General features: G+C 48.0%; 10 protein-coding genes across 10 annotated transcripts; 7 read left to right on the top strand and 3 right to left on the bottom strand.

The window, feature by feature from the left end:
* Positions 1-4,960: 4,960 nt before the first annotated feature.
* N7489_010732 (aspartate aminotransferase family protein) lies at positions 4,961-6,355 on the top strand (the record flags this gene model as incomplete). Its single annotated transcript, XM_056716481.1, has 1 exon — positions 4,961-6,355. One exon carries the CDS (start codon positions 4,961-4,963, stop codon positions 6,353-6,355), a length of 1,395 nt encoding a protein of 464 aa, XP_056564103.1.
* Positions 6,356-7,001: 646 nt separating this feature from the next.
* On the top strand, positions 7,002-7,399 carry N7489_010731 (uncharacterized protein; the record flags this gene model as incomplete). Its single annotated transcript, XM_056716480.1, has 2 exons — positions 7,002-7,259; positions 7,310-7,399. 2 exons carry the CDS (start codon positions 7,002-7,004, stop codon positions 7,397-7,399), a joined length of 348 nt encoding a protein of 115 aa, XP_056564102.1.
* A 512-nt stretch (positions 7,400-7,911) lies between these two features.
* Positions 7,912-8,148, top strand: N7489_010730 (uncharacterized protein; the record flags this gene model as incomplete). Its single annotated transcript, XM_056716479.1, has 1 exon — positions 7,912-8,148. One exon carries the CDS (start codon positions 7,912-7,914, stop codon positions 8,146-8,148), a length of 237 nt encoding a protein of 78 aa, XP_056564101.1.
* Positions 8,149-9,230: 1,082 nt separating this feature from the next.
* On the top strand, positions 9,231-9,662 carry N7489_010729 (uncharacterized protein; the record flags this gene model as incomplete). Its single annotated transcript, XM_056716478.1, has 1 exon — positions 9,231-9,662. The coding sequence occupies one exon, from the start codon at positions 9,231-9,233 to the stop codon at positions 9,660-9,662; it is 432 nt and encodes a 143-aa protein (XP_056564100.1).
* A 1,342-nt stretch (positions 9,663-11,004) lies between these two features.
* On the top strand, positions 11,005-13,386 carry N7489_010728 (GMC family oxidoreductase; the record flags this gene model as incomplete). The annotated part of the gene is made up of 7 exons (XM_056716477.1): positions 11,005-11,233; positions 11,289-11,414; positions 11,479-11,722; positions 11,776-12,238; positions 12,291-12,362; positions 12,414-12,783; positions 12,839-13,386. The coding sequence occupies 7 exons, from the start codon at positions 11,005-11,007 to the stop codon at positions 13,384-13,386; spliced, it is 2,052 nt and encodes a 683-aa protein (XP_056564099.1).
* A 253-nt stretch (positions 13,387-13,639) lies between these two features.
* N7489_010727 (CaiB/BaiF CoA transferase family protein) lies at positions 13,640-14,824 on the bottom strand (the record flags this gene model as incomplete). The annotated part of the gene is made up of 2 exons (XM_056716476.1): positions 13,640-14,721; positions 14,773-14,824. 2 exons carry the CDS (start codon positions 14,822-14,824, stop codon positions 13,640-13,642), a joined length of 1,134 nt encoding a protein of 377 aa, XP_056564098.1.
* A 695-nt stretch (positions 14,825-15,519) lies between these two features.
* Positions 15,520-18,063, bottom strand: chiA1 (class III chitinase ChiA1; the record flags this gene model as incomplete). The annotated part of the gene is made up of 2 exons (XM_056716475.1): positions 15,520-17,453; positions 17,511-18,063. 2 exons carry the CDS (start codon positions 18,061-18,063, stop codon positions 15,520-15,522), a joined length of 2,487 nt encoding a protein of 828 aa, XP_056564097.1.
* Positions 18,064-21,640: 3,577 nt separating this feature from the next.
* Positions 21,641-22,876, top strand: N7489_010725 (uncharacterized protein; the record flags this gene model as incomplete). Its single annotated transcript, XM_056716474.1, has 1 exon — positions 21,641-22,876. The coding sequence occupies one exon, from the start codon at positions 21,641-21,643 to the stop codon at positions 22,874-22,876; it is 1,236 nt and encodes a 411-aa protein (XP_056564096.1).
* A 226-nt stretch (positions 22,877-23,102) lies between these two features.
* Positions 23,103-23,933, top strand: N7489_010724 (alpha/beta hydrolase; the record flags this gene model as incomplete). Its single annotated transcript, XM_056716473.1, has 1 exon — positions 23,103-23,933. The coding sequence occupies one exon, from the start codon at positions 23,103-23,105 to the stop codon at positions 23,931-23,933; it is 831 nt and encodes a 276-aa protein (XP_056564095.1).
* Positions 23,934-24,828: 895 nt separating this feature from the next.
* On the bottom strand, positions 24,829-26,518 carry N7489_010723 (uncharacterized protein; the record flags this gene model as incomplete). Its single annotated transcript, XM_056716472.1, has 4 exons — positions 24,829-25,704; positions 25,743-26,098; positions 26,149-26,251; positions 26,300-26,518. 4 exons carry the CDS (start codon positions 26,516-26,518, stop codon positions 24,829-24,831), a joined length of 1,554 nt encoding a protein of 517 aa, XP_056564094.1.
* Positions 26,519-26,585: the final 67 nt, after the last annotated feature.

Here is a 26,585-nt window from a genome sequence, read left to right as displayed (position 1 = left end):
ATCAATAGTCTTCTAGGAGCTTCGTTATATCTATAAAGCTAAGACCTTTTTCAACGTTAGTATAAAAGCTAACAAATGGTTATCCTAGAAATACAAACCTGGCATAAAACCTGATGACTTCGTTAACAAATAGCGTCTCCTCTATAATAAGATATAGGGAGCTTTCCCTATTAAGTAGAGGATCCCTCCTCTCTTTGCATTATACACCTTTCTTTACGCTATCGGCAATAACACTACCTATCAAAATTGGTTGAATTCAGTCACTATTTATAATAAGTGGTTATATAATAAGAATCTCTAATATTTTATTAGTGCCTTTATTACATCGGAAGGACAACGACTCCTTAATGATCGTTAGTTCCCCTAACAACAAGCTTCTTCTAATGCAGCTTCCGCTAAAAAGGATAGTAAGGAAAGCAAGAAGAAGAAAAAGGACAAATCCAAAGACAGCAAGAAGGACGGGGATAACAAGAAGTTAGCTAAAAAGTAGTATTATCCCTTTTATAAGAGAGAGACGGTGCACAAAGCTAAGGACTACTTCTTAAACCCTAAAAAGAAGGATAAATCAGAGTCTGCTAACAAAGCAGATATAGTAGCTACCGATAAACCAGCTATTACTACTTCGACTTCTATAGAGAACCTTTAGTGTTCTGCTACCTTTATAGTGGTTAATAATACTAGCGTTACTATTGATATTAATGACCTATCTCTCTCTACTAACTCCACTATCGTTATCGCTGCTTCTAATATTGCTACTTCTAATGCTTCCTAACAACACTATACTACTTCCAATGCTTCCCGCTAACACTATACTCCAGACCCTACTAAATAGATGCTTAATTCCGGCTATTTAACACACATAATACCTTACCGTAGCGTGTTTCATAAATTTACGCCGTAGCAGATGCCAATTCACTCTACAACTAGCGAGACTTTTTACGCCGAAGGTTATAGCGAAGTTGTCATTGATCTTATAACAATAGATAGTGTTAACCCATCTCGCATAGGGGGTATGGTTCTTCAGAAAGTCTGGTATACGCCGAGTCTGACTTATAGTCTTATCTCGATAAAGTAGCTTGCTACTACTAGTGTAGTTACCACGTTTTACAAAGACTATACTAAGATAAAAAGCATGTCAACTAGGGAAATCAAGGCTTATGCCACTATTAAAAATAACTAGTACTAGCTTCATATCTATAATAGTAGCATTACTCAGCTTTGCCGCTTTATATAAGCTTATACTATCTCTACATCCCGCTCTCTATCTCCGGGGGGTAATTTGCCTAACTAGCTGTCTTCCGAAGACAGAGATCTATATATAACAGCTACTAAATCTGCTTCCTAGCATACTATTCCTATAGATCTAGCTCACCGCCGTGCTTACTATATAGGCGAAGCTCGTGTTAAGAAGACCTAAGACTATATCGAAGGTCTTCACATCAAGAAGGGTACTATTCTTACTAGACCCTACACACTATACGTGTAAGGCAAAGGCCATACTTTACCATTTAGCAAAAATAAGGCTATCCGAACCAAACTAGGTGATCTACTTTATATAGACATCTAGGGACCGTGTAGCATTACTTCCTATAGAGGTTATCACTACTACGTCACGTTCACCAACGATATATCCCGTTTTTACTAGGTGTTCTTACTGAAATAGAAGTCGGAATTGCTTAATAAATTCATCTAAGTCGAGTAGTGGTTGCAAACCCAATTAAACCTTACTATAAAAAGGGTTGCTAGTAACAATGCTAGTGAGTATAAAGCTCTCCGAGACTATCTAGTCTTTAAAGGTAAGGTATAGGACCTAGTTCCACCTTACTATCCACGTTTAAATGGTATCCCTAAAGTGAAAAATAAGTATCTTATCGAACCCCTTATCTCGATTATATCTAAATATAAGATACCTAAGTATTTATAGGGTCCAATCATCTAGGGTGTTAACTACACCTAGAACCGTATCTACTATTTAAAAATCGAGTGCACACCTTTTAAAAAGCTCTTCGGTTACTAACCTAACGTTTTATACCTTCGTGCGCTAGGTTATTAATGCTAGTTTATAATCCTAAAGGATAAGCGTAAGACAAAGCTACATCCGCATTCCGCTAAAGGACGTCTTCTTAGTTACAACTAGCGCGGTTATTACCAGATTTATAACGTTTCCACTAAGCGAATTCTCATTTCTCGAGATATTATCTTTAATAAGATGCCTACCGTCTCTATCCTAAAGCATATAGATAATCTAGATACTAGAAAGCAGTTTTTAAAGCAGCTTTTACAAGCTGACTCTCGCTACGTTCTAATTGAATTTCTTCCTCCTACCGAGTAGCTTTCTTAGCAGCTTCCTACCGAGTAGCCCGCCGCTATACCCTCTCCTCCGAACCGAACGAATACGAATGGTCTCGATAACGGTATAGTAGGACAATAGGTGGGGCCGGAGGATAGGGGTGAGCCTATTATGGATTCCTAGGACCCTATAGAAGTTCAACAAGACCTAGATCTCCTAGATCAGGATCTAGATATATAAAATCTATCTTCACTACCAAACATACTATATAAGGCTATCCAGCTAGTATAGGAGCCTATTTCTCCTTAGCAAGCTATTAAACCTATTTAAACCCTTCGCAGATCTACTAGGATTAAAAAACCGAGTCTTACTATACTTGAACACCTTACTTTATATAGGACTACGTTAGATCCTACTGTAATAGCTCTCTTTGCATCTAGTAATAAAGCAATTCTCTCTATCTTTTCGGTAACCTAGGCTGGTGAAGATACTGATTTATTGGATCCTTCTTTATCCTAATCCACGAAACTCACTTCGGATAACATTAGTTATATACCTAATAGATAGGTTAATGCTATGAATTATAAAGAGAAAGCTAAATAGCTAGTTGCTATATAGAAAGAGCTAGAATCTCACCTTCAAAACGGTATATAGAAAGTCGTCGATAGAAGTATGATAAAAATAGGGAAGAAACCCCTTACACTTCGCTAGGTTTTTAATATCAAAAAGGATGACGGTCGATATAAAGCTCGCCTTATTACGAGAGGCTTCAACTAGATTAAAAACGTTGATTTTCACAAGGTGTACGCTATCGTCGCTAAGCCTATATCTTTTAAAGTCTTCTATATAATTGCCGCTATACTAGGCTAGGAGCTAAACCACTTTAATATTAAGACTACTTTCTTAAATACAGATATCAAGGAATCGATATTTATCGAGCTCCTAGAGAACTAGGTTACTAGCGGTGTAGAGAAGATAGCCGAAGAGATAGTAAAAATTAATGCTTCCTCTTAATAGGCTAAAGCTTCGTCTTTCAAAGATAAGATTAGACTACTTATAAAGTCTGTCTATGGTTTAAAATAAGTATCTAGAGAGTGGTATATACTTTTATATAACGCCTTATTAGCTATAGGGTTTATAAAGACCTATACTAACCACTCTATCTTCACGAAATAGGTTGATAAAAACACTATCCCTATCTTTATTATCGTCTATATCGACGATATCCTTACTCTCTCACCTTCCAATAAGGTTATCAAAGCTTTCGAAAACCAGCTTATAAAGCACTTTGTTCTTATAGACAAAGGTCCTATTAAAGAGTATCTAGCAATTGAAATCATACGCTAGGAAAGCTCTAGCTAATAGGGAAGCGCTAGCAAAAGAGGAAGCTTTTCAATTACTCTCTCACAAAGGAAGTTTATCAACACTCTTCTCTCTTAGTACGGTACGCAGAATTGCAAACCGGTTTCAACCCCGTTTAATAAGAAAGAACCCTTACTTCCGAATCCTAATATTAAACCTATATCACCCGAAGCATACAAGCTCTATTAAGAGTAGGTAGGAAAGGCTATCTAGCTTATAGTCGGAACTAGACCTAACATCTCCTATACTACTATCTAGCTAGCAAAGCATACTCGAAACCCGGGTCCGTAACACTAACAGGCTATAAAACGTCTGTTTCGCTACCTTACTAGTATAGTTAATCTATATATCTGGTATCACCGTGAAGGTAATCAGTCTCTTTACGGTTTCTGTGATACTAATCATGTTAGTCCGCATTTAATAAATGCTATCTCTACTTCTGGCTTCGTGTTTCATCTCGCCGGGGGCCCAATTTTATGGTCTTCGAAGAAGCAAGCCTATATTGCATTATCATCCACCGAGTCTAAATACATTGCACAAGCTTTGGCTACATAGGAAGCTAAATGGCTGATCTTACTTCTTACCGAGCTTCGTATGCACGAACCAGAGTATGCTCTACTAGATAAGCCTATTGTTATCCATGCAGACAACACCGGTGCTATTGCTCTAGCAAAGAACCCCGAGTATCACGCTCGAACAAAACACATCGTAGTACGCTATCATTTCCTACGATAGGAAGTTAAAGCAGGATCTATCTGCTTCGAGTATATTCCTACAAAGGAGCAAGCTGCTAATGGTTTCACCAAGCCTCTTGCATCTATCATATTTAAGAGATTCGTCAATCAACTAGGTCTTGCACCTTGCACCTAGTCAGTTTATCTGTATGGAAAGGAATCTGGGGGGTGGTTTTTCCCGTCTATATGCCATAGATCGTGGGGGGTGTTGATATCTCCCTATGGCACGTGACGTCCCTCTATGCATGTAGTTAGATCTACTTCCTTCTCCATCTCTGTCTTTTACATAGCTCTGTCATACACAATATCATCATATTGTTTAGCCTTCATGATCTCTGCCAGCCAGTAGATTCTATCACAGTCGAGACTTCAGTTGTGGGGTGAGGATATCTGTTGGCCGCGGAGCCCCGGAGCCGCGGCCAAGCCAACATCGAAGAGTAGAAGGTACAGGATCGAACCCCTGCAACCCATTAATGAGGGGAACAAACAGAGCGACCCCACAGAATAATGCCGTGATCCCACTTCTGCTGGGGAAAAGAGCTATAAGTCCTACGCATCATCCGCAGATCTCAACATGGCCCACGGAATCACCACAGAAGAATCCAGTGTCGCAATTATGTCCTCGAAGAATGACAACGATCCTGTTTTATATATCAACGTTGACCAAGAAGAGCTTCAGGCCAAAACATCCAAGTACCTCCTCAACTATGGCACCAAGTTCAATAAAGACGTTATCTGTGGCAGCAGAGGGCTCTACGTGTACACAGCCTCCGGACACAAAGTGCTAGATTTTACATCCGGACAAATGTCCTGCCTGCTCGGCCACGGGAACCCTGAGATCGTGCAGACACTCGCCGACCACGCAGCCTCCCTAGACCACCTCTTCTCAGGCATGGTATCACCCCCAGTGATCAGCCTAGGCGAGCGTTTATGCAATCTTCTGCCAACCGGCCTCGACAAAGCCTTCTTCCTCTCCACCGGCGGGGAGAGCAACGAAGCAGCCATAAAAATGGCCAAGATATACACCGGAAAGTTTGAAATCGTCGGACTAGGTGGTAGCTGGCACGGCGTGACAGCCCAAGCACTAGGCGCACAATACCACTTCGGTCGCAAAGGCCAAGGCCCCCTGATGCCGGGCATGCTGATGCTTCCACCACCGAACGCATACCGTTCCATCTTCCGCCGCGCTGACGGATCCTATGACTGGGAAGCCGAGATGGAATACGGCTGGCGCATGATCGACATGCAGTCGTGCGGATCGCTGGCAGCTTGCATCGTGGAGTGTATTCAGTCGTCGGCTGGCATGCACGTCCTACCACCGGGGTACCTCGCCGCTCTAAAGCGGGAATGCGAAAAGCGCGGAATGCTCTTGATTGTCGACGAAGCGCAGACGGGCGTCGGCCGGTGCGGGAATCTAATGGCTATCAACCACGAAGGTGTCGTTCCTGATATCCTCACCCTCAGCAAGACGCTAGGGAATGGCCTACCGCTGAGCGCTGTTGTTACGAGTGCTGAAATTGAGCGCGTGTGCATCGAGCGGGACTACTGCTTCTACACTACTCATGTCAATGATCCACTGCCTGCTGCTGTGGGTGATAAAGTGCTTGAGATTGTGGTGCGTGATGGGCTGGTTGAGCACTCTCGTGCTATGGGTAAGGTACTTCATGACCGGCTGAATGCACTGAAGGGAAAATATGGCTGTATCGGAGATGTCCGTGGACGCGGACTTATGGCAGGAGTTGAGATTGTTGAGGATCGTGAGAGCAAGACCCCTGCGCTGGCTTTAGGTAAGGCGATCGGGGACCGGGCTTACGATTTAGGCTTGTGGGCCAATCTCAGTAGCCATCCTAGCTTTGGGGGTGCCTTTCGTATCGCCCCGCCAATCACTATTACCGAGGACGAGCTCATTAGTGGCTTGGAAATACTGGAAGAAGCTTTTGCAACGACCCCCGGAACTATGCCTGTATGATGGAGGGTACTTCTCTTCATTATTGTACTGAGTTTATTTTTCTTTCAATCATCGCACTTTTCTCACGGCTTATATTCTACGAGCTTACATGGTCCGATCTCCCATGGATGCCTGCCTTTGAAGGCAGAATGAGGCACTTGTTTGCTAGGTGCAGCCTACGAAAGGGCTGCTTTTGCTAGATTGATGATCATAGTTTCTCCCTTGTCTCTCTACCCCTAGTAGCAATAACCTACAACACTATGCTCTGCCGCCGTGTCTTGCCCATCTAGCTAGAATCCTAATATAACGGGAGTAGCATGCAAAATAGATCATGCGAAGACTACTAAAAACAAAAATCAGAAGGACCCAAAGAGCAGCTAGCTAGAAGAACTATCTGAGAAGAGCAAACAAAAGCATCACCAAAAAGACCACCAAAAAGACCCCCAAAAAGACAAAAAGACATGGAATGGGCACATAACATTCATAGAAATACAACATGACCTCATGCTTATCTACATATATAATGTTATATTTCCTATTTGGGCTTCGGCCAATGCACTTTCCCTCTTGTACCTGAACCAACAACCTTTCCCTTTCACGTCTCATCTCCCCTTCGCATCTCGTCCTCCTTTTACATTTCCCATCTTATCTTTCCAGTTGTAATAAAATGCCAGCACTAGCCAATAGTCCTAAGGCCTGGAGAAGCTGGTACGACCAACTCCATAAGCTATCCAAATCGGACGATGTCAGTACAACTGAACTGAAACAACTCATTGATGACCCTCCCCTCAATTCTGAACTCACCAAAGTCGCGGCAGAAGACATGACTCCCACTGATGTGAGCGAGTCCTTTTGTCTTACTGAAGTTCACGGGCCGAGGCATGGCAGTTTCCACGTCCACTCATTCTCCTCCGGCCAGATTTTGGTACCAAAAACATCCTCCGTTACACTTATCAAGCTAACAAGTATATATAGAAACTCCGCTGGACACGTTTAAAGGGCCAACTAGCTCCCCAGGGTGTACCGAAGCTCGGTCGCGTTGCAAAATACATGGACTGCTGTTGATGACCTGAGAATCTAAAGGCTCGTGGATTCCTGGAAGATGGTCCGGATGTTGGTCTCCAATTTGAGACCTCCAGGAGGACCACGACGATCAGCCTTGTTACTCTCTCGTGGAAGACGTCACCCCCTGCTGGCGCCCACCTGTTTGCACTGTTACACACCTTTCCAATCGAACAATAAGCTCCATGCTCATTTGAAGGAGTGTGCCTCGAGACAGACAGCCGCCGCGGTTGATGACGCCTCGGTTGCGTATTACGCAGCGCACCCACCGAGTACCGACCCGGACGCATTACCCCCAGATCTGCCTATCGTAAAATCCGACAGACTTCGCGTCGCCCAGCCAGGTATGCAATACAACCTCACTTGAATGGGGGCCGGTTACATATCAGAACAAGCTACACAAGTGTGTCGGCAAAGCCGACTAAGTTTTTCGGCGAGCGAAATCATATGGCCTGTCACTTGGTCGTATTTGAGGTGAAGCAGCCTTGTACGCACTACGCTGGGATAAGGCCAACATGTCGCACCCGATTGATGGCCAACGCAACGGCAAGAGACCCGGACCTTCATCTGGCGGCAAGATCGATATGCCCACCGTTGCCACATGGCTGGTCTTCCACTTTTCCATCCACAATTATTGGGATAACCTCAAGCACGAGGCTCGCCTGGCTTTGTCTTACGTTCGTCTGACGGACGAAGGCGTGCTGGGGTGCCCTAACGGATGGGGAATGATTTTACTTCTTCCGGCTGAATAATGCGGGCCAATGGTCTTGTGTCTCATACCAAGTACACCGCGATGTGGGTCGCCTTGTCGGCCGGTTTTACTGGCCAACCCGACTATTCGGATAATGGATCCCATTTCATCGCTAAAGAACTCCAATCAAGGTTCAAATCGGTTAGTACCAAACATCGCACGGCACCGCGGAGATCACCTTGGTCAGTGGGGCTGACCGAACGGACGGTCAAGCAGGTCCTTAATTGCCTGAGAGTAATCTCAGCTAGATCCACCGAAGTCTATCTAAATTGGGACCAATATTTACCAATGGTGATTCAGGCCATCAATACCCGGGTTATGGATGCGCACGGTTATAGTCCGGCACAGATCATGTTTGGCTTCCAACCACGATATGCCGGTCATACGAACAAGACCTGGACTTCGTCAGGCTACATCAACTCGATGCACCGGGGAACCCACCTCAATCCTTGCCAACCTCTACGCTTGACAACACCATGCCAAATCAGCAGGATCTTGAGTCGAGCCTTCTACCGCCAGACCTAGAGCTTCAGAAGGGAGAACCGTTGGGGGAGTTGTTGACTATAAAGGAGGTCAAGAAGCTCACTGCGCAAGTGGTGAACAGAAAACGAGACCAGATCTTGGAATACCGAGGCTCCCAAGAACGAACCCCTTGGCCTCGTAGGGAATCTAGATCCCCTCCCTGTCTTACAGACAACACCTATCCCACTTCGTCTAATCAGGAGTTGTTGGATTTGTTAAGAGAGGCTAAAGAATTGGGACTATCTCCCCCATCTCACGTTCAGGAATCTTCGATTTCACCATCTCCTCCATCTCTTTCTTCTTTTTCCACATCATCTGGATCTTCTCCAACTCAGCCATTACCTCGAAACGCATTTTCCTCGAAACATACAAGTCCTGATACCAGACCCCCAATCCTGGCGCCCACTACCGCACTTTCAATTATCTCATCTCCAGTGTTCGCAGCAGCCTTCGACAAAATTATTCGCAGAGCAAAAAGAACTGAACCAGCGGGATCCACCATTGTCGGAAACCCTTCGCAAGCCAAAACAGCTGACCTTACCCGGATCGCAAGGTGCACCCATGGACTCGTATCCCGTTGAAAACCAGACTCCTCAAGTTGCCATGGCTCAGGCCTCTGGACAGGCTGTGGACATCCTGGATGCCGACGACGACAGACTATCAAACTGGGATGAGCAAGACCTGATGTACGAAGTCCAGAGTCAAGATCAGTACACCAACATGATCAACCTTCCAGATGGAATCGAATCAATTTACCCAGTTGATTTAACCCGGCCTATGACGGAGACTCTGCAACTTGTATACGCAACCCAGGGTGGCAAGCGGCCGAGAGAGGAGGACAGCCGGACTGAAAGTCCCCCACCTGGTCCGCTGGGGAGCCATCGCCAACATCATTGCTTATATGATAGTGCGAGGGCATGTGACTGCTGCGTCTCCTCTTCGTTCAAGTCTCTCCTCTACCTCTTCCAGGGCCCCAAGGATTCCTTCCCTTAACATCGCCGCCGTCCTGGACGAGCAGGTGTTTGCTGCCCGTCACTGAGCTTGGAAGTTTTGCTCCATCGAATCGCTGTGTAGTCCTATCAGTTAACCAGTATATTATTATTCAAGAACAGAGGAGATCGAATTGCGTACGACCATTGCGGTTGAACTATTGAAGTCATACATTCCCTATAGAAATCGATGGTATCTTCAAAACGCAAAGAACCAAACAAGCTTCTCGCAAAACGTACAATTTTGCCGACGTGGCTAATCAGAGGACCAGCCTTTGTGAAATCAGATTAGTGGAAATTAAATAGATTATAATCACACGTAGAAATTGGGCAGGCCTTGTTGATTACATAAGAGCATTTAACCACCTGGGCACTCGGCCAAAAGATCACAGGGACAATCGGAACCCCCGATTGTCACTGCAGCGGTATATATACTAGGCACTAGACTCTGCTCGGGGCCATAAGATTGCCCGCCCAGGTGCAGCTGACAAGGTTAACCCTAACACTACCCTCTGAGATCATTCCAACTAAATAAATAAATATTACATGATCACAGTCAGTGGATGACATGCAATTTACGATCAGAATTGATCGATCCCTGTTTCGCCATATTAATGTTTCACGTCACGTCCATGGAAATCCAGACACTGTTCCAGGGCTTTGTTCTAGACTTTTGGATTCATACCTTTATCGTGGCTGGCTACTGGCTGCGTTCTAATTGCGATCATCTAGCTAGCAGCCTATCAGGACCATCTTTGAGACCCGCCCACGAGAGTCAATTTGTGAGTGGGGATAATCCTAGCCCATCATTGGCTCTGAATCCTCGGTTGATGCATAGCAACCATGCTGTCATCAGTCATCGCATCACAAAATCGATGTGTTGTCTCTGGTAGCGCAATCGTGGATATTGACCAATTCTGGGCGCAGAGTAAAGAGTATGTACAGAATGGGAACTATACGTTGCTGGATTCCAAGAAAATTCTGATTGTCTTGGAATAATTCAGGAACACGCGATAGGAAACATGGAACGGGGACGGGTAGAAAGACCAGTTCCAAAGAAACACAGTTGATTTATTGGAATAGACCATGTGGAGCACGCGGAACCAAGATCTCATTTGCAGAAGCCCAGAAATGACCCACTCGCCTAACGCGATTGGGGCTTCAGGATGTGCTTATCGGGGGATCATCGTGCGTAGACTTGGGAATTGAGAAATCCAAAAGTTCATTGCAAGGTTTTCAAAGATTTTGAGCTCCACAGCCTTAAGCATGTCCACTCTAATGGGTTTGTTACATATGAGATCCAACATTCCACTAACTCTCGACCATCTGCGTCGCACACTCCTACAATGCGATTTGGTCTGTCCGTTACCCAGATCGCAGGCGCAAGCCTAATCGCAGGCCACTTCGCGAGCGCATTATCGCCACGCACGGAAATCGGCGATTCTTACGACTTTGTGATTGTGGGAGGAGGTCAAGCTGGACTCGTGTTGGGCGCTCGTCTTTCGGAGGATAAAAATCATACTGTGCTGGTTCTTGAGTCGGGCGGGAATGGAGACGAGTATCGCACGCGCATAGGTGCGTTCAATTATTCGACCCTGTGGAATTTTTGGCGTTTCTAACGCTGGTAAAGATACACCGGCATATTCTTACTTTGATTCGTTATGGACAACGCCTTTGAATTGGGATTTTTACACCGTTGCTCAGCCTAATGCGGACGATCGGGAGATTAATTGGCCTCGTGGAAAGGTCCTTGGAGGTTTGTACAAGCTTCATGATATTCCAAAGAGAACAAGCAGCAGAAAGCTGACACGGAGATATAGGCAGTTCCGCTATCAATGGGTTGTACATGACCCGTCCAGGTGAAGATGAAGTCAATGCCTGGAAAGATATGCTCGGAGATATGGACGGTGCCGATAACTGGTCGTGGGAATCGTTTTATGCAGCTCTGAAGAAAAGTGAGGCTTTCACTCCTCCCACTGACGATGTGATTGACGAGGCTGGAATCGTCTGGAATGCATCACATCATGGTACCGACGGGCCGATCCATACAACATACCCGGACTAGTATGCCGAATCCTGTCCTCTAAAATTCGCCGATAAGGCTAACGAATTTCTAGCACATTCCCCGAAGTGGGCGACTGGTTAGCGTCACTGCAGAGTATGGGCATTGACACCTCTGCCAGTATGTACGGAGGTGAAAATTTGGGCGCTGACGTCTCAACCTCCTGCATCAACCCTTCAAATTGGACGCGGTCCTACAGTCGGTCCGGTTATCTCGATCCGCTTCCAGACCGGGGCAACTACGATGTATTGGCGAATGCGCATGTGACTCGGCTCGTTTTCGACAATTCCACATCTTCCGAAAAGAAGACAGCGAGTGCTGTTGAATACACGACTGATAGTGGGTCGACGAAACTGCAGGTTAAGGTAAACAAGGAAGTCATCCTAGCGGGTGGCACTATTGGCAGCCCGGCTGTATTGCTTTACAGTGGTGTCGGTCCCAAGGACGTCCTCCTTGAGGCTGGTGTTGACCTTGTATCTGAACTCCCTGGTGTCGGTCAACATCTCCAAGACCATTTCGTAAGACTGCCTCATTTTCAAAGATGGACATGCAACTGACCTAGTCACACAGAGTGCCACAGTTAAATGGAGTACGAATGTGGACACCGCAGGTTCCATCTACTACAGTGGCGGCAAAGACAAGGTGCGTCCTGTGTATCTTCCTTCAAACAACCCCATGTGCTAATTCCTACAGAATGATCCCAAATTCCTGACATACATCGATGACGCCGTTGCCTACGTGGATGCTAGCACTATCTACGGTAGTAAAGTCGATGAGCACCAGACGGAATTCCTCGCCTCAATTGATAAATATGCACCGAAAACAACTTACGATGATGGCGTCCTCGCCGGCTACAAAGCAATCTGCAACACGACAGCATCGAAGATCTTCAATAGCCCGACAGGTCAAATCGAGATCCTATTTATGAACAGCGATGCAAACGGTGACATCGGCATCACTGCTGCTCTACAACACCCTTTGAGCCACGGCCGAATCTACATCAACTCCTCGAACCCAATGGACTTCCCTGTCATCGACCCGAACTACTTCGACAACCCAGCTGGTATATACCCCTCAGGAATATCCAAGGAAGCTTTTCAATACTGACAATAACGCAGACTCCGAGATCCTCCTCGCAGGTATCAAGCTCGCCCGCCAGCTAGGCGAAACCAGCCCCATGAGCAAAAGCCTCACAAGCGAAACATCTCCAGGCCCAACCGTCCAGAGCGATGAGGACTGGATAGCATGGCTACGCAAGGAAGCCAGCACGGAGTTCCACCCGTCCTCATCGTGCGCGATGCTGCCCGAAGAGCAGGGCGGCGTGGTCGACGCCAATCTGCGCGTATACGGCCTTACCAATGTGCGCGTTGCGGATGCCAGCATCGTCCCCATTTCCTTGTCGACACACTTGATGTCCTCGACATACGGCGTGGCTGAGCAAGCGAGCGATATCATTCGCCGATACTACAACTTGCCAGCGGAGCCTGAGCCAGCATTTAGCGGGTCGACTTCCGCACCTTCTAGCAGCGCCGCTGCTGCGAAGAAGAGTGGTACTCCCAAGAGCAATGCTAGTCCCGCTAGAAATGGCGGCGCTATGTCGCTCATGTGGACTTCTCTTATTCTTGTTTTTGTGCATGCTGTTGTTGGCTTCGGCCTGTATATCTAGGTTGGTGTTTATATTCGGCGTATGGTGATTATAATCCATGCTGGTTGGAACCGGCTTTAGCATTTATGAAGTTCAATGTCTGCGATTTGTTTGAAATAGCGCGAGAAAGGGACCCGGGAGCTTTTCATTGTGATGATAGATATCTTTCTGGTACATAGTCCGAAAACATCTCCCACATAGATACCTGACTAGTACAGGTAGAATATAAAGACATCCATCTATTGCCGTGTCAAGGAAATTAACGATAACTACCTCAAATCTTTGACTTCCCATCTATCGCCACGAAAGCCCCATCCTTCCTTACCTCAAAGTCCTTACCCTGCTCCCATCCCACCCACTCCCTAAGCGTATCAACACCCCCATCCCCAGGTAAAAGTCCCCCACCCGACCAACCACCCTGATCCGCGGGAATCGGTGCCGCAGGCGTATTAACCAGATGCACCATAGGCCTCTGCTCATACCCATCGTCCTCAAGCTCCGCCTGCTCCAAAACAGGCGTAGCACAAGCATCGGTGCCATCAAAAACAGCCTCCCACTCCGCTCGCGTCTTCTCCTTAAACCTCTTCGTAAAGATCTCCCTCAGCACCGGCCACTGCTCTCGATCCTCCCTTTTCGGAAGCTGCCCCATATCAAACCCTAGCCCGCGCACCAACGCCGCATAAAACTGCGGCTCCAAAGCCCCGACGGCGAAATACCGCCCGGCATCCTTAGTTTCGTACGTATCATAGTACGGACACCCACCGTCAAGCAGGTTCTCGCCACGCGGCTCCGACCACGCGGGAGTATTCCTCCCTAACCGCGGGAACGTAGCAAGGTACGCCGAGCCATCCACCATATTTGCCTCGACGACTTGGCCGCGACCAGTATGAGAGCGGGAGATGAGCGCGAGTAGAATTCCCTGGAAACAGACTGCGCCGCCGCCGGCGAAGTCGCCGAGGATGTTTCCCGGGGCGTGGGGCTTTTCCCCTGTGCGGCCGAGCATGGACAGCACGCCTGAGACAGCGATGTAGTTTATGTCGTGGCCGGCCATATCTTTGTATTTCCCGTCGCGGCGGAAGCCAGTCATACGCGCGACGATTAGGCGGGGATTGTGCTTTAGGAGGACTTCTGTTGGGGAGAGGCCGAGGCGTTCGAGCACGCCTGGGCGGAAGGGGTCGATTAGGATGTCCGCTGTTGTGAGGAGGCGGAGGAGGATGTTTAGGGAGGTTTTATCGCGTAAATCGAGTGTTATGGAGGTTTTATTGCGGGTTAGTTGGTCGCCACTTATGGATTTGGGTCGGTCGATGCGGAGGACTGAGGCGCCGTTGTCGGCTAGCAGGAGACCTGCGAATGGGCCTGGAGTGGTTGTTAGTTGTGGTAATGACGTTTCTTAGATTGATCGCGTACCTGGGGCTAGGCCTGCTAGCTCAATGACTTTGATTCCTTTCAATGATGACATTTTGTCGGGTTGAACAATTGTTGAAGGTCAGGTTCGAACTGAGGTTGGCATTTAATAGTTCTCCGCAGCCGAGGTCCGTGGATATCACAGAATGCGGGGGGGGATTGTGCACAAATATAGGTAGGTAGGTATTGATCACCACACACTTCATCAGGCACTATTATCCAGCTAGAAAGCCGTCATAGTATGATTTTACATGGCAGCAGAATAATAAAAAATCGTCACATCTACGATATATGGATATCATTCACAAGGGAAAGCAACAATGACATCATAGGACTATAGATAAATATAACGGATTATCGTATTTTCGCACAAAGAGCATCTCTGTCTATCGTATATAGTGAAACAGCAAGCAAAAATAAAAGAAAACGAGTCAGACTCGTCGGCGACACCTTGGAATGGATATCATTAGGAGATTGAGAACAAACAGAGGCGACCGCAAAACTTCAATTTGAAGACGCGATGAATCACTACTGGCCAGAGTAAATCACAAAAGAGGCCAAGAGGTATAGAATCACTCCAGGGATCGGAGATCGGGTGAAAGAGAATATAATATAATAAACACAGTATCGTAATGAAAAGAAAAAGCAACCAGTCGCCAGCAATCACCAGTTCTTCCTTGAAGTCAACATCGTGAGATCAATCATATCGCATAGATGATGAGATCATGTTGTCCAAACAAGTGGACAGTTTCACAGCATCATGAACATGGAAAGAGCGACGGCGAGAACGCCACCGAAGAAGCCGGTCACGTTGGAACGCGATGCTACACCAGTGTAGACCGGGGAGACGCCCTCTGGGTTGCTGCTGGGCGCTGCGGGTGTGTTCGTCCCGGTGGAGGTGGGAACAGCAGTGCGCGAGGGCGAGGGGTGGAAAACTATGCTGGATGACGGTCTGCCGACGTGGAAACCTCCGGCTCCATTGCTGGGAATGGACTTGGAAGAAGGAGATGGCACCTCGGGGCCGACGCCAGGCACTGTAACTTCGCCGGTGGAGCCAGAGCCAGGATTGGAACCGGAATCAGAGTCCTCACCGTTTCCAGAAGAGTCAGAGCCAGAGCCAGAGCCAGAGCCAGCACCGGGGATAGCGGCAGTAGCAGTGGGAACTGGGATGGTCAGGGTGATGGTGCTACCAGTAGGACCACAGTGGTTGCAGACAGTCACAGTGGTGGTGTATCCCTCAGGCACCGAAGGGGCGGTGGGCTGCGACACAACCTCAGAGGTAGTAGTGGCAGCGGGCTTGGTTAGGGTCACGGTAGTCGGGGTAGCGGCGCACTGAGTGCAGACAGTCACGGTAGTAGTCCAGCCTTCAGGAATGGAAGCAGTGGAAGTGGCAGGGCCAGAAGTAGGAGCAGTGATCTCAGCGGTGCCAGTTGGGGTGGCAGTAGCAGAGGAGTCACCAGGGCAGTAGGTCTTGGTAATAGTGGTGGTGATGGTGGTGAAACCAGTTGGGCAAATATCAATGTAGGAGGTCACAATAATAGTTGTGGTGGTACCCGGAGCCAAAGAGGAAGGCGAGGCAGTCACGGAGGGAGCGGCAGTGATACCCGCCGGGGCGGTGGTGGAGTCGCTGCCGGTGGGCTTGGAGCCTCCGGTAGTGTTGTCCCCTGTAGGCTTGGAACCCCCAGTGCTCTCATCGCTGGTAGACGGGACACCGGTCGGGATGACACCTTCGGTAGTGGAAGAGGCGCCAGACTCGGTCGCGGAAGAGACGGGAGCAGTGCTAGAGGTGTGGCCGGAGACCAGCGGAGTAGAGCTTGGAACAGTGTGGGTACGGGTATGGGTGTGTGTGTGGGAGCCATGTCCATGGCCATGGCCAGGGCGCGAGCTGTGGGTGGGCTTTCCAGTGGCGGAGGGGTGTGGAGTGGGATACCCCGAAGGAGACGAAGCACCAGGGGTCACAGTGCTGCTAGGAACGCTTGAAGTGGAAGACTGGCCAGAGGTGGTAGGGGTGCTGGAAGAGGCCACGGAGCTGGAAGAGGCCACGGAGCTGGAAGAGGCCACGGAGCTGGAAGAAGCAACCGAGCTGGAAGAAACCGAGGTGACCGAAGTTGTAGCCGAGCTAGACGGGGGAACAGTGGAAGACGAAACGGGAGTCGCAGTCGAGGAGTGGATCGGGGTGACAGACGAAGACGGGGGAGGGGGAGGAGGAGCGCAATCGTACAGGATATCCTTAATGTGCTCGGTGTATGTTGATCCGTCGATGACATTGTTGTCACCAGCGGTAGCCTCCCAGAGCATGACACCACCAAAGTGCTTGGGGTGCTTGTCCATGTAAGTTTTGACAAGGGGCTTCACCTCCTTAGGGGTCAAGTAGAATCCAGCATTAGCGGCATCCTTGGATGCGGGAAGACCGATGAAGAGCTTGGCGTTGGGATTGGCGCTCTTCTCGATGACACCGACCCAGTCATCGAAGTTGAACTTGCCGGTGCCGTGGACCCAGTCCGCAGCAGAGCAACCCCCGGTGTTGTACCACTGAACCCAGATGAAATCGAAGTGCGAGTTAGCAATAGCGTTGCCGAGCTGCGCATCGGGAATAGGGCACTGGGGAGCACCGGAGATGTAGTAGGCTTGCTCGGGGCTCTTGGTGAAGTGCCAGCGCAGACGATTGATCATGGCAGCGTAACCTGGAATGGATGTTAGAGAGAGCATAGTCAGGAATTTAGAGGATCAGGGCAACATACCAACTCCGCCATTGTACTCAATATCAAAGTCGAATCCATCAACAGAGGAAGTGAGGAATGGGCGAGGGAAGGCCAGGCCAGCGAGTTTCTCAGTCCACCCCAATGAAGAGATCGCTGAGTTGTAAGGACCGAAGGAGTACCAGAGGAAATCCGCGAACCAGACTGCGGTTTCCTCGTCCGGGATAGACTGGGCTGTGGCAGTACCACCACCGATGGACAGCAGGATTGTCTTGCCAGCAGCCTTGCAACTAGGGATATCTTGCCATATCTGGTGGCAGCCACTTAGCAGCTCCGTACCAGGGAAGAAGGATCCATCACACTGATTGGCAAAGTTGGAACCAGGGAAGTCGCCCACATGTTTGGGGAACTGGTTGATAAACCCGATGTTGATAATGTCCGACGTGGTCTGTTCACAGAAATGCTTGAGCCGGGGTTGATTGGCACCTTGTCCATAGTAGACAGCAACATTATTCTTCAGACTCGCATCAACGGCCACAGCAGATGATGCAAAGAGTGACAGGGCTGACACGGCGGCAAGGGACTTGAACATCATGGCTAAAATGAATGTAGTAATTAAATGCAATAATTATACGCAACAAGAATCGCTTATTAACCTGATAGAAGGAATGACAGGTTAACTCGCGAACAACGAGAGGACGCAGACAAGTATCTGCTTGGGAATTTTCCCAAAGAGCTCAAAATGAGTGTGTTGATGGTCGAAAGGAAATGCAACTCCCTGGGGGAAAAGCAGACTGAAATACATCGAGCGCCAGCTGGGACTGTCCCCCTCCGCCCCCCTGGGGAAGATTCCGACCTCCGACATAGAGCGCACTAATCAGAAAAGAGAACAGAGCTATCAAAACGTGGAAATGAACCAGTGCGTGAGATCCGGATGATTCCACGATTCATAGGTCAGTGCCACTCCGACTGCACTCCACCTGTGCAGGGCGACCCAACACAAAGTCGCGGAGTGGATTCAAGCTTGATAGTTCGAACGCTAGACTCGGAGACCATCAGGATCCGTTCACACAAGCGATGACGCGAACTTGATATGGAAACTCAATGTAGAAGCGACATGGACCGGATTTTTTACTGTAGCATTGCCAGAGACCAAACGCGTGGTTTAACATGGCCATACAGCCAGTGGCGTAAAAGAGTCCCGTTCGAGCAAAAGCTGGATCAGCCATCAGCCATGACAGGCTTTTCTTTGGGGAGGGGTATGTGCTGGCCCCGTGCCTATTCCGGCCTATCTCGGCGCAGTAAAATTGCAAGAGCCGCATGGAAGAGGCTAAAAGACCCTAACGGACTCTAGCGGCATTAGTGTCAGGGTCATGACTGGAGCAGAGGCTGTTAGCTTGATATACAAACTCCAATCATAACTCGTGATATAGGCACCAGGGCACGGACACCTCGGGGTCCACCAGCCATGTTATGTAGTCGGATGCAGAGCATTAAGTCCGAGTGTCGGACCACAGATAAACGTAAGGTTAAAAAAGTGGTAGTAAAGAAGATCTGTTTGACAAGCATCAATTAGAACAAAAATAAACAACCTTGGAAGTGAGTGTAACGGGATACAACAATACCAGGTGATATTGAGGTCGAAGAGTCTTAGAGACTTCCAAATCGAGGAGATGGGAACCGACGGAGCCAAAAGCTAATAAGCCTGCGCTAAGCCCTTCGGGGGTAAGTGCGGAGCAGGTCCATTCCAGGTACGCCAATCATAGGCGCCGATCCGGAAAGAAGCCGGATCACCGTTTTTATTCGGTTACAGCAGGAACAGCAGGAACAGCATTTACGGCACTTTGAGATTGTTGTCTCACTTGATTTCCATTTGATCGTCTTTAGTTCATCTGTAGTTCATAATTAGTTCCTCTAATTCGTTGCCTTAACGAACTCAAGTTGAGATGTAACTCTGTGCAGGGTACGGAGTACTCCGTATTTTGTACACGTTCTAGCCCTTGGCCCCCAAAACTCCCACGTTACAATTTCCTTTTATTTTCCGGTTTATGCAAGGTACAAATTTGCTTCGGAGATATGCCCACTCTAAGATGATATTTAGCCGACAATGACGCCACTCATCGCGATGCCTGATTGCTCCCCTTTAATCTTGGAACTGCGCACTTTACATTCCCCATAAGCAGCCCCCGCCCCCAGGGCTCCGTGACCAAGATTAACCGAGACAATTATAAGACCTTGGGATGAAAGAAAGTCAATTCCAGCCTAGATGCAGGTACAGATCCAGCCTACCATGTATATACTCCGTATCATGGATTTCATCAGCGTTGTTGTATATTAATGATGTTGCGTAGGCGGGGACCGTGGACGATCCCTGTGGACCGTAATTAAAAGATCCTCTCTATAGCCGTTCCAGCCCTATTTACACGAACATAACATAAAGCCGAAGAACCCCCGATTTCGAAACCTAATGCAGAAATTTGTTTACGCTGTGTTAGAAACAATTTTTGTTGTTGGCAAGCGAAATATTCTACTTCCGGCTGTAAGGGCCGGTAGGCCTACGGCGGTAGGCCGGTCTTCCGATATGATAAATCTCGCTTCCACGCTACCAAGCTTCTAGCAACAGCAACAACAAAGATAAGACTATCATCCCTTTTTTATACGAAGTTGAAATGGATACTAATTAAAAATATCCATAATAGGAAAAAGCAAACAAACGCCACCCATAAGCCACAAGACCGATCCAGTATAAGCAGTCGAGTGGGAACGAAATTACGGAGCTACTCGGCATGGTCTTCTGCGGAATCTTGGAAGGTTCTTCCGGATGATAATGATATGGATATTCTACCACACGTCCCACTGAATTCTGGAAATAGATAGTGTTGGTTATTACGTTTAAGCACTTGATATGGCTATATACTTCCGGGGCTGATAATTCACGAGTTCAACGAAATACAGGTTGCTCGGGAATCAGAAATATTCAGGTCGAAGTCATGAATAAGCAGCATTTTATCAAAATACTGGATAGATATCCAAGTTGCGCGGCCTCACGCATTTATATATCCCCAAGGTCCCTCCCCTGAGTTCAATATTACATATGCTCCAATTGGAGAGAACAAGAATACATGAACATCGTCCCTACAATTCTGCTAACTCCAAGTCTCGAACATATATTCCTATACCACTCATTGTAATTAGGATGCGGCTCTGTGCTTTCGTCGCATCGGCAAATGATATTTGCTCCTACGTGCCGTGGCGCCTCCTATCGAACATCATCAGCAATAGTCATAAAACCATGCCGTGGCATAGGGGGGGCTCTTGTGCTGTGTGCAGTACTGTCTGGGGATATATTTCGGCGGAGATCTTCCGGACATTTATTGGGGTACTAGACCCTTGCCATGGGATAGACAGGGTACTTGCTTTGCGGCTATACGAACGCCCTGAGCTAAGCCATGAACTAACCATCAACATGCAGCCTCAAGTGGAGTTCGCTTAGGGAGACTTAACTTACAGACCGTAAGGGGTTCCATTATTCTGAGTGTCGTATTATGCGAGGGTCCCCATAATGGGCCAGTTAAGGGGGATTTCTTTTTCCTTTTTTTTTTTACTCACATAACATACTCAATGAGGACAATAAGAATGGGTCAAAGGTGCGACGGTCTAATTACTACGTCTTCCTCGCCGAAAAACAACGGACCCTCAAAACCATAATATCGGACTTCTCGAGTTTAAGCCTCCTTCACGCGTTCGCGCTCTGCTTCCGATTCAATTTTCCATGTTTCTGCCTCGGTTATTCCGATTGGCCAGTCCCAGTCTCATCCATGATCAGATCCACCAGCTCTTGAGGCAAATTAAAGCAAAGGTTCCATGATCGCCAGGACAGACTCTCGCACCATGCATGCTGTTGTGGAGGGACATTTCGAGTGGAACAGATCCGATAATGCGGGCCAACTAGATAAGGGTAATGCATCTTTGATGACCAGGACGGGTGGCATCTTCAAGCGAGAAAGGCCGGATTTTGCGTCGAAGAGTGTTGGGCCAGGCTAGGAATCAACCTTGAGGTGTGGCCATAGAGCCTAACCTAGGTAGTCACATGACCTTGCTGCAACCTGCTTCAGAGCTCGAGCCACAGCACGAGTCCGACATGTCCCTGATGCGACAAGTACCAGCGAGCCATGGCATCAAACGTCGCGCGTCATCTTAAGGATGTGGAGGAAGAGGCTTTCATTCAAGTGAACACTCTGCTTCTTGATCATCTGAACACGCAAGTCAAATCATGCCCCCCTGGGGATATGACCGACTTGCTAGAGCATAAGGCTAAAACATATCCTGCACTGCGGAAATTGTTTCGTGATTCTTCTGTGCAGTCAGCAACCGAAAGACTGGACTGCTCCGATGACAAGAGTGTGGTCGATGAAAGAACTGAATTCCAACTTCCAACCAATCCGACGATCATACGACCACTAAGTGCAACTGCGTCACGGGCAGCACTGAAGGATTCTGATGAAGATGGGCCTTGTACTGATGTACCTGCCATTATCGGAGGTCTTAACAGATTGGTGGCAACTAGTGAGGTCATTTGGCACCTTGGGTCAACTGCAGTGCTGGGTCTCAATTCGGAGATCGTGATGAAAATCGGCAATGATATCGACATAGGTCATATCCACACTCTAGAATACATCAAGCACCATGCACCGCGCGTTCCAATACCAGATATACATGGTATCCTTCAACAGCCTAACAGCAACCGCATTTTCTTCCTCATGTCACGAGCGCCTGGCGAGCCCCTGGATTCAAAATGGGAGTTTCTAGGCGAAAACGAGAAATCTTCAATTAGAGAACAATTGGATACGATTGTCGGTTACTTTCGGTTTCTGCCTGCTCCAGTCTCCGACGAGACCCAGGCTGTCCTTGGTGGCGGTAGTCCTCGCCGGTGCAAAGATGCACGACGAGAAGTCCATGTCGCTCAAGGATGCATTAGCAACGAGCGCCAGTTTAACGAATTTCTCACTTCCCACCCTCATCGAGCTCAAGCTGGTAGCATCTCTATGATTAAATCCTATCTCACGGATGATCACAAAGTTTTTCTGGCCCATGGTGATTTTCATCCACGAAATATCATGGTACTTACTCGCCTAAATGACCCGGTTGCGGATGGTGCCCTGCCCAAAGAGTCACTCTGCACCACAAACGGCACCGTCAATCAATCGACCACTCGAGTTACCATCACTGGGATTCTTGACTGGGAAATGTGTGGCTGGTACCCGGAGTACTGGGAATATGTGAAGGCCCTAAATACTATTACTCCCGGGAGCGATTTGGGTGACTGGTGGGCTTATCTTCCACAGAAAATTGGTATATGGCCCAGAGAGCATGCGGTTGACTTGATGCTAAGCAGATGGCACGGCTGAGATGGTATTTCGTTTGAATAAACATTGAATTTTCAAGATAATCCCGGACATGGATCGCTCGGCCACGAACTCTCCTGTACTTCGTGCGCGCTAACTAGAATATGTGACTACCCAAAGAAGGCGGTGAGATATATCTTCTACTAGGCGGGGCGCTGACCGACGAAACTTTTATATAATCCTGAAAACAATTCGCACTCCCCAGATGAAATAAATCCAGACGAATATCATGGAATTCCCTGCGCCCCACATTCACCGTGCCCAAACCTTTCACACCCATACGATTATTCTGCTCCATGGTCGTGGCAGCAATGGCCTTGAGTTTGCCGAGGAGCTTTTCTCATCCACAACTTCTAAGGGCAAGAACCTAGCCTCCTGCTTACCCACCTACCGTTGGGTCTTCCCAACCTCACGTGACCGATGGAGCACTACGTTCCAAGAAGATATGTGCTCCTGGTTTGATGCCTACTCCCTAAACGATATCCAGAAAAGACAGGAATTGCAGAAGGACGGATTGAGAGAGTCAATTCTGTATATTCTTGATATTCTCGAGGACGAAGCTAGGCTGCTAGATGGGCAGCTTGGTCATATCTATCTTGGGGGTATTAGCCAGGGGATGGCAACCGCCGTATGGGCGTTCTTTGCCGGAATAGGAACGGGGCAGGTTCAAGGACCACTAGGTGGTCTTCTAGGCTTTTGTGGCTGGTTACCATTTGCGCAGCAGCTGGAGGGTTTGCTAGACCAATCCACTCTTAATGGACCTAGGATCCATCAGGCACAGCGCCTGGTATCTACATTCTTCTTTGATGAAATTGCCGGTCGTGAGATGCCGCAGGCTAATCAACCTGTGGACAGCTCTGTCTTATCTACTCCTGTGTTTCTAAGCCATGGAGCAGACGATGAGTGGGTATCCGTGGAACTTGGACGACAGGCATCCCGAATTATACGGACAATCATGGTCCGCGTTGAATGGCATGAGTTCACTGGAGCAGAAGGCGAAGGTCACTGGATCAAGGAGCCTGAAGGCTTCGACCAGATCCTTCAATTCCTTCAGACCTGATTTCCCAAACTCACGAAGGGCTGCCGGTGGACCGTTCTGTCAGGAATATCTGTTGGCGCCAACAACCAAGGACAAGCCCCGATAGAGCCCTACGTTAAGTTTCAGAAAGTGGCCCGCTGTACCTAGTCATGAAAGGATAATTTTAGTTGCCGCAAAGGGAAATGAGCTAGCGCGCGCACTTCTCCGACCCCTACCTTGAAGCGCGCTAAGTAAATATAGGCTGATGTAGATCCCTTGCTTCCATGGATGTAGGGTGACGAGGACCCTAACCCAACGTAACAAAACAAAACAGGAGGGAGGGGAAGGGCCCCGGGGATATTACTAGTATGACACCTAAGCGACTGTCCAAAGCATAAAATCGTGGCTGTGATGCTTCGTGTGGAAGGTATATATATTCATGGAGAAGGACGGCAGTGAAATGCTTGTAAGTTTAAGGTTTTCCCGAGGTCACCTCCAGGGCTACTAGAAGGTGACTAACTGCCACTATGGAAACCCGTAGGCGACTACGGGCACACTCTCATACTTGCTGTTGGCCCTTGTAACTACTTTATGCATGTCCAACTCTAGCCGCAGTTCTTATCATACCATTCCCATCGCATTCTCAACCCCCCATCACAAGACTTGGAACATACTATAACACCATTCGAAGCTGCGGACCTATACCTACAAATGTGGGAGGTACAAACTACCTTAGTATTGTTAAGGCCAAATAAATGTGTTATAACTAGCCCTGATTTATTCGGGAACCATGTGCTCAATTTAAAGTGTTATCGGGAAAGCGGGACTTCGACATCCCATAGCGAAATGCTAGTATATATATACATATTTCTCTGGTCAAAGGTTTTCTCTAAATTCCTGGTGCTGGATGTCTCCAATCTCCTCATACTCATGTCATCTAGATAGGATAGACGAAGAACGGGTTCTCCATGTCCGTCAAATCCAACATGGCAATTTCAACCTCCCTGCGTATCATGCTCCCAGTTTCATCAAGCTCCTCAACGACTCCTAATTCATGAGTCTTTCTCTCTTCGCTGGTCAAGGATTCAGCCCAAGCCTTCCGCTGGGCGTTCCTACGTTTCAACAGGAACCGTATAATCAAAAGAATCAACGGTGTCCCCACCCAGCTGACCACTATCATGGAAATCCAGGCACCGTAATAGCGAGGTGCGTCCCTAGGAACCCATATCTGCGGTGAGCAAATATTTGCGATGGAATAGCCGACCATGAACATGACATTTCGGGTCAGCTTTTTCGTGTAGCCGGCTGCAGATGATGTAGTCCAACCCAGCGCGATAATGTAGGTATTACCATAGGTGTGACCAGCCAGCAGCAGACACGCAAGCATTCCTAGCTTCTGGTCCCAATCAATAGCAACCATCCCAATTCCACCTGCAATTGCAGGGATACACCAGAAAAGTCCGTGGAAGGCAAGATTTGATGGCCACCACCGCAGGGCGTAGGCTCCCGCAAGACAAACCAGGACACCAAATCCGCCGCCAGCTGCAGCCACGAGAGTCGAGCCCAAGCTGTCTACCCCAAGAGCTTTAGTAATAAGGTTCTGCTGTCCGTAGGTGAGATTGTTAGACATCATCAAGGTGAATGACTGCAGAGTAAAAAGCCATGAAATGGGGTCACGGAGCGTCTCTCTAAACTGGCTCTTCTTGAACTGCTTCTGTTCAATAGAACTTTGACTTGACTCGTGTACTCGTTTGATTGTGTGGATTCTCTCTTCCAGTGACAGGAACGTAGCCTCCGCTGGGTTGCTCGGATACTGAAACCAGACAAGAACAGAAAGAAGGATCGAGACACCCCCGTAATAATCATGAACAGCTTCCAGGGCAGGATGGTGCTATGGCTCCAAAGCAAACCGTAGGAGATAAACGCGGCGCATATAGGGGCGGCGGCGGATGTCAACCAAAGGAAGGGTTGGAGGAAGGATTGCTCGTAACGATTAAAGAACATTCCTATTGTGACTTCCATTGCAGGTACAACCACGGACTCAGCAGCACCGAGCGCCAGTCGCAAAACCACGAGAGCGGCGTAGGTCGTGGCGACACAATGAAGTAGTAGGATGACACCCCACATGAAGACTAGAGCGGCAACAAATTTTCCAAATGGTAGTTTTTGCATAGCATAGTGTCCCGGCCATTGCGCCACAATGTAGCCTACGAGAGTGTTAGGGAATATGAAATAGGAGAAAAATACTGTCACGTACCGACATAGAAGAAAGTTCCAAGATTGTTGTATTGAGCCTTGGTGATGCCAGTTTCTTCGAACAGGCCGAGGATAGCGGCATAGCCGAGAGTGGACTTGTCTATCTAGGAAAGTTAGAGCCTGCGAGTAAGAGGTGTTAATGACAAACTCACAAAGAGCAGCAGGTTGATAGCGGAGAGTAGCCCGAAAATACGCCAGTACAATTTGCGTCTCAGCGTTTTCTCCTTCTCGGTCGTCAATGAACCAACAGAGTCTCCATGAAGCTGAAGAATGCGAAGAGTTTCATCAGCATATTTGGTGTCAATAGCTCTCTCGTTCTTAGGTGATTGACTCTCTATAGCCATAGGCTCAGCCTGAAATGTCAAATCCATACGTGCGAGCAACTCGTTTCGAGCCGGCAATAAAAAGAGGCCTGCGCCGTCGACTCAAGACTTTGAA

Source organism: Penicillium chrysogenum (genome assembly GCF_028827035.1).
Source record: "Penicillium chrysogenum strain IBT 35668 chromosome Unknown utg000005l_segment0_segment0, whole genome shotgun sequence".
Lineage (NCBI taxonomy): Eukaryota > Fungi > Ascomycota > Eurotiomycetes > Eurotiales > Aspergillaceae > Penicillium > Penicillium chrysogenum.
The sequence above is the reverse complement of the archived record's forward strand: the minus strand, read 5'-3'. Positions and strand labels throughout refer to the sequence as shown.